This window comes from Equus caballus, chromosome 6 (genome assembly GCF_041296265.1).
Source record: "Equus caballus isolate H_3958 breed thoroughbred chromosome 6, TB-T2T, whole genome shotgun sequence".
Taxonomy (NCBI): Eukaryota; Metazoa; Chordata; class Mammalia; order Perissodactyla; family Equidae; genus Equus; species Equus caballus.
The window spans coordinates 85654597-85661946 of NC_091689.1; the positions used below are offsets into that span (position 1 = coordinate 85654597).

The 7350-nt window shown below is 38.1% G+C and overlaps 1 protein-coding gene across 1 annotated transcript; it reads left to right on the forward strand.

Moving 5' to 3' along the window:
* Positions 1-734: 734 nt before the first annotated feature.
* OR9K2R (olfactory receptor family 9 subfamily K member 2R) lies at positions 735-1676 on the forward strand. The gene has a single exon (NM_001391735.1). The coding sequence runs from the start codon at positions 735-737 to the stop codon at positions 1674-1676; it is 942 nt and encodes a 313-aa protein (NP_001378664.1).
* Positions 1677-7350: the final 5674 nt, after the last annotated feature.

The following is a 7350-nucleotide window of genomic DNA, read 5'->3' on the forward strand; positions in this document are numbered from 1 at the left end:
TTAAGCAACTACTGATGGAAATGAAATATTTGTAGTAAAAAATTTGAAATATATGTAATGAGGCAATAGAATGCGTTTATTTGGGGGAATAGTCTTGATCTGAGAAAATAAATGTATATTTGGAAATAGCTTTTGAGTATTTTATTTTATCCATGCTTAGTGATTTTGATGTTATTAATTTTAACATACCAATAACTTATCTACTTTTATTTTATTCTCAAAGATGGTTACAGTGATAACAGAAACTAAATAGACTGAGGTAAAATTATTTTAAATATATTTGTTACTGTCACATAATGATTCAAACACTGACTTGGCTAACACAATTGCTGTAAACACTATCACAGAGATTATAAGTAATACTTCTATTTTGTCTTACACGTAATATATATTTTGGATAAAGATCATTCTAAAACTATAAATACATTGAGGAAAGAAATTCAGAATGGGAGTAAAACTAGACAATAAAACATGCTATATTTTGGCTAAACTCCCTGCAAACGTATGATTCAAATATAATAAAATAACTTCCCTTACTACTTAATAGAATAAGTCTCAGAAGTTTAGTGTTATCTAGTCCAAATTCTTGATTCTTCATGACATTAAAATTGCTTTATGTGCAATATTTAATTGTTACAAGCAATGTATTTCTATATTTAAGAGAGTATTTATGTCATTAGAATCAAAGCCAAGATTTCATTGATTTGCCTTTTGCTTCTCAGCAGGTTTCTGCTATGGGTGACAGGAGAACAAGCAATCACTCAGAAGGGACCGACTTCACTCTTGTAGGCTTCACGGTCCGCCCAGAGCTCCACATCTTCCTCTTCCTGCTATTTCTGCTCGTCTATGCCATGATCCTTCTAGGGAATGTTGGGATGATGGCCATTATAATGACTGATCCCCGGCTGAACACACCAATGTATTTCTTCCTAGGCAACCTCTCCTTCATTGATCTCTTCTACTCATCTGTTATTGCACCCAAGGCTATGATCAACTTCTGGTCTGAGAGCAAGTCCATCTCCTTTGCAGGCTGTGTGACCCAGCTCTTTCTCTTTACCCTCTTCATTGTAACTGAGGGATTTCTTCTGGCAGCCATGGCTTATGACCGCTTTGTTGCCATCTGCAACCCACTCCTCTACTCTGTTCGGATGTCAACACGTCTCTGCACTCAGTTGGTGGCTGGTTCCTATTTTTGTGGCTGCGTTGATGGAGTTCTTCTGAGCAGCATGACATTTACTTTACCTTTTTGTGCTTCTCGGGCCATCAACCACTTTTACTGTGATTACCGTCCAGTTCAGAGGATTTCTTGTTCTGATCTCTACATTCATAAGATCCTTTCTTTTGTCTTATGTAGCATTATTATTTTGCCTACCATAACTGTCATTATTGTGTCCTATATGTATATTGTGTCCACAGTGCTAAAAATACGCTCCACTGAGGGACGTAAGAAAGCCTTCTCCACATGCAGCTCTCACCTAGGAGTTGTGAGTATACTGTATGGTGCTGTCACCTTTATGTATTTTATCCCTGACAGATTTCCTGAGCTCAGTAAGGTGGCCTCCTTATGTTACACCTTAGTCACTCCCATGTTGAATCCTCTGATTTACTCTCTGAGAAATAAAGATGTCAAAGAAGCTCTGAGAATGGTCCTGGGGAAAAAAAATGTTTTTGCTTGATTCTATTTTAACATTATATAACTGAAAGACCTGGGCATTATGACAATTTGGGGAAGCACTCACACCAAGAATGCAACAGTCATCTTAGAAATATTTAATCTTAGCAAGTTTATCTCTTTGAATTCCATGTACTTAGAGAGGAAGAATACATTTGGATTATATTTTGTGAGCTATTGATTATAAAGTAGAATGGCTTCTCTATACTTCATTTTGGATAATGACAATGATTGCTGTGTCATTTGTTTTTAAGAAAGATGAATTCCAAATTTTCTCCTGGCTCTTTGAAGATGCTCTTTGGCATGTCTTATTTATCTTGAGGGAATAAGATATGTTATGTGCTTATTGTGCTTATGTATATAATTGGTAGAGGAAACAAAATCTGGTTGATACAATAAGCAGACAGAACAAAATATCAAATTTACTGAAGAAATCTTTTTGAGTGCTTAGTGAGAAAACCAGATACTCTGCGGTGCACAGTGTCCTAAGGATGACATGTGAGTCACTCTTAATAGTCCAGAGGCTGAATGAGTGACACAGTCATTTCACGGTTTCTCTGAATTGGATAAGTTACTCTTGAAAACTCTCTCTTTTTATAAGGAAACTCTAATGAAAATAAACCAAAAGTAAATGTAATTCATTTTTTTTTAAAGATTTTATTTTTTTCCTTTTTCTCCCCAAAGCCCCCCGGTACATAGTTGTATATTCTTCATTGTGAGTCCTTCTAGTTGTGGTATGTGGGACGCTGCCTCAGCGTGGTTTGGTGAGCAGTGCCATGTCCGCGCCCAGGATTCGAACCAACGAAACACTGGGCTACCTGCAGCGGAGTGCACGAACTTAACCACTCAGCCACGGGGCCAGCCCCCTGTAATTCATTTTTTATTATATATGCCTTTGTGAGAATAAATTCACCAAATTTATATTTATTGAATTTTGATGCACTCTTTGCCCTATGAAAATGCCTAGGTATAAATAATTTCTGTTCTTAAGCTCACAATCAAAAGAAGGGAAAATAGCTGGATAGAAATCTAAACATTCCCATGGTAAACCCGGTGAAAACACACATATATCAAACACAAAGGACGTAGAGCCTCTAGAGTGAGAGGTCTTATATGGCAGGGAACACTTCCTAAGCACATTTGTTAAAGCATAGAGTTGAGCAAGAAGAAATAGACAGGGTTCTGTGCAAAGGGAAATAAATAACCATATAGTGAACTGTGTGAAGTTTAATAAGTGATTTTTAAAGCACAAGATAGGGAATAAGAGGTGAGACTTAAATGGAAATCATGCAGATGTAAATGACAAGCCAAGGAAGATGCCGTTTATTCTGTAGCCTGAGGGTAAGCACTGGAGATTTTTAAGAAACGTGGTATTGTATTCAAATTGGCCTTTTACAAAAATCACACTGATAGCTTTGTGGAAGATAAATATTCACAGGGAGAAGGTAGTCAGAACAGAAAGCGTGCGGTCATCCAAGTAAGAGCTTATGGTGGCTTTAACAAAGGCAGTCATATTAGAGATAGTGAAGAGAGGGATTGTCTTTAAAATGGCAGGTACACTCAGCTGAATATTGATTGATGGTTGATAAAATAAGAATGAGGTAGAAGTGAATAATGGCTTCTAATGTTTGTGCTTCTCTGACTTGGGAAATGCTACCTCAAAAAATGAGGAGGAAAATATAAGTGTTAAGAGTTAATTGTTAACTTAGTTAAGAAAATAAGCTCGGGAGTGAGACTGATCTTTCAAATTCTGTTTCTTCCTCTGCAACTTTAGGCAGGTTACATAATGTCTCTGCATTTTTTTATTTCCTTATGTAAAATGGGGTGCATAATAGTATCTACATCTTAGAGTTACTTGCAGGATTAAATTATACAAATTTCAAATAGATTCATTAAATCTATATATTTCACTGCTACATTTGTTCTTTCCTCAGGCCCTTATGTAACCGAAAGTTTGGTATCTGAACCCGACGCCAATCCAAATAACGAGAACAGAGTCTTGAGTGGAGAGGAAAGGTTTTTACTATGCCAGGCACAGGGAGCAAAGCAAGGGCTCATGCCTCAAAAATTGCTAGCTCCCCGATGAGGAACAGGTAGGGATTTTTATTTGGGGTTTTGTGTAGGGGAGGGGGCGCATGTAGCTTGTGCAGCTCGGGGCTTTTCCACCAGCCTGCATTTGGCCTTGAGAGGCTGCTTGCAGCCAGGCGGGGGGATGGTGAGATAGGAGGATGGCAGGTGGGCGTCCTTTGCCGTTTTGTCTCGTCTTCCTGTTTGAGGCGGGTTTGAGCACCGGGAGTGAGGAGTTGAGGTCTGGGAAGCCTCTGCTCCTTGATATTCTTGAGACAGCAGCTTCCCTGGCAAAGTTCAAAGACACATGATCAGCTAAACTTTAGTATGTCTCCAACTCCAGGCCACCTGGGCTTTTAACAATTTGTAACTCCCATTTAGTTGTAAAGCTCAAGGAGTCCAAGTTTAAAGAAACAGGTATTTGCATGTGAGTGGAGCTAGAGAAGCAGGAAAGAGGGTGGCGGGTTTTAGTTTTAACCCCATATACGCTGGGTTCAGTGTGGGGGAACTGATATCAGGGCTGATGTTAAGAGCCTGTTACACTTAGAACTATGTCATGTTAAGTCTCGGAGAGGAAGACAATAATTTTTTCTGCCTCTCTCCTTTACTCTCTACCATGGAGCATACCTAATTCTCCAAGTTGACCTATGTTTTAATTTCCATAGACAGATCTTGAGAAACTGCTTAGTTATTTCAGTGTTTACCTTTCTTTCTGCTGACGACTAATATAAAAGACTTAAAAAATGACAATTAAAAATGAACAGAGCCGCCAATTAGATGCAAAATAGTATCTTATCAAATACTACAGCTATTTATCTCTCTATCCATGTCTTTCTTTAAGAATTCTCTCTTATACTACAGCAAGTGTCTCCTATTTCACCTACATTTTAAAATACAGATAACTGGGGAAAATAGAGGACTCACTAGGTGGAAAACCTTTATGAATATTTTTGGGTTCAGTGGTCACTTTGCTAAAGTGGCATCTTGTGTTTCTCCTGAGATGAAGTAGAGAGATTTTTGGGTTCAAAGAGGCGTATTTTACCAGCCCTCCTCTGGGAGTACAATGCAGAATCCTTCAGGAAGCACTCTGAGTCCTATAATGGCGCACGCCTGCAATGAAAGAGGCTCCTGATTCCTTATAATTCCAGCTCTCCTAAGGCCCAGACACAGGGTCCTTGTCCGGCGGATATCAGTAATCTGATATTAAACTGAGAAAGAAATCATAACAATGGTTGACTGTCAAAGGAGAAGAATGTTCCTCTCTATTCACTGTGTCTGTACCACCTGCCAACCATCAGCAGATCCCAAACATACACATAAATACAAACATAGCAATAGTCTCTCTTTCCCTCTCTCTCTCTTTTGCAGACACATGCACACACACACACACATACCAGGACACCTTTGAGAAAACACCAATAATTGATTCTCCTCCTATGTGTCGAATATCGTAGGCTGGCTCAGAAAAGAATCTTCAGGCTGAGGTAGAGGCTAATGACCCCACCAGCAGAGTATTTGCATAGTATTTTTCAGTGCTGACCTTTATCCTTCCTTTCCTGATGTCAAGCAATTGCTGACATTACTACATGAATTAAATCAGGTCTATTCTATTTTTTGGAACTTACCCTTCTTATTTTACTTTTGACTCAAGGACAATGGATGTGCTGTAGGGTAAGTTCTGGAAACAAAAGTGAGATTGAAAAATAATAATAAATGATTACCGTGTTAATACAATTGATCAAAATATCATTAATGCATACATACATATACGTATATGTGTGATTCTCTAAATATGATATATGTATTATAAGACTATGTATAAAATAATCAAAGTTGTAGTACAAGTCACATACAAAATCATTTTAATAATATCTAGTGATTTTTTTTGATTTAGTAATTACTGGGCATTTTTTTGAAGCATCATTTTTAGCACCCAAATAGCAATCTCATCTAAAACATATTCAAACTCATCTAGTGACTTCCCATTAAATTTATAATTATAGCTGATGGTGGTGTCAATAACTAGTAAAGTTTTCCTAACTTGAATGATAGTGTTTATGGTTGTGAATCCTCACTCACTTTCTGCTCCACTGACAATAATTTTATTAAAAGCTTTTAGCCTACTTTTAGCATTGAGATTTTTTATATTATAAATATCTTCCATTGTCTTGAGTAGTTTCCTGTTCTTTAGGTTAAAATTAAATCTTCAGTTCAAAAAACGGAGACTTCTGTCATGGGTCTAAAATGCTAGTCCTAGGATCTGAAAAAGCAGCTCTGCTCATGATTATTTTTATTTATCTATTTATTTATTTGTGAGGAAGATTGGCTCTGAGCTACATCTGATGTCAATCTTCCTCATTTTCTTTTTTTTGGCTTGAGGAAGATTTTCCTGAGCTAACATCTTCCTCAGTCCTCCTCCACTTTGCATATGGGATGCTGCCACATCACGGCCTGATGGGTGGCATGTGGGCCCTTGCCCAGGAACCATGAACCTGGGGCCCTAGAAGCAGAGTATGCAAACTTAACCACTATGCCACTGGGGTGGCCCTGCATTATTTTTTCATAAAGGTTTTATTGAGCAATAAGTAGTGTGAAATGAACTTTATTCATTCAGAGTGTACCTTTCTGTGAGTTTTGACAGTTTTATACATCAGTGAAACCATCACCACATGAAGTACAGAACATTTCCATCACCTCCAAAAGATTTATCCTGCCCCTGTTTTAGTCCATACTTCCTTCCAAATCCATTCCCAAATAACCAGTAATCTGATTATTTTTGTACATATATATGTAGATGAACACACACACACACACACAGTATGTACTCCTTTGTGTCAAGATTTACACAAAGTAAAATGATTTTAGGATTCATTCATTTTGTCATGTGTGTAAGTAATTCATTCTTTTTATTGCTGAGTAGCATTCCTTTTTCCATTGTACACATATACCAAATTTTGCTTATACAATCTTAAATTGATGGGCAATTGAGGTATTTTCAGTTCTTAGGTATCGTGAATAAACCCGATGTGAATATTCACATACATGTATTTGAGCCAAGATCCACTCTGTCCCTCCTCTCTCTCAGCCTAGCATATCAGAAAATTTACTTGTTCAGGCAAGTGTAGACAAGTTGTAGGGATTTCTCTCCTTCCAAATCCTAGTCAAAGCTACCATGTCACCTTGAGAGTAGCAGAATGCAAACATTTCTTATGCCCTGTAGATCCATGTTGCAGAATCTCTATTCAAGGCAACAGTGGCTAAAATGTCTGGAGTTCTCTTCCTCTACCCAGCCCCATTCATAGGTAGAAGTTTTATCCCAGGCATGATAGGCTGAAAATAATGGGGCCCCAATTTCAGTTGTCCCAGTTCAAATGATAGATGTTCATTCCAAGAGGGACAAACTTAGAGGACCCTAGGCTACCGATCTCACCCAGAAACCTGCCCATAAGGCACGATTGTCACACTAAGATAACTGGCCCACTGTCCATGCTTCAAGTCCAGAACAGTTGACACAGGTCTTACCTAGCCTGAAAGGCAGGCCATAATAACAGAGGACTCCAAAGCTCTCCTCAAGTGAATTGACTTTATTTGGAATAAATGTGTAGAGGTTC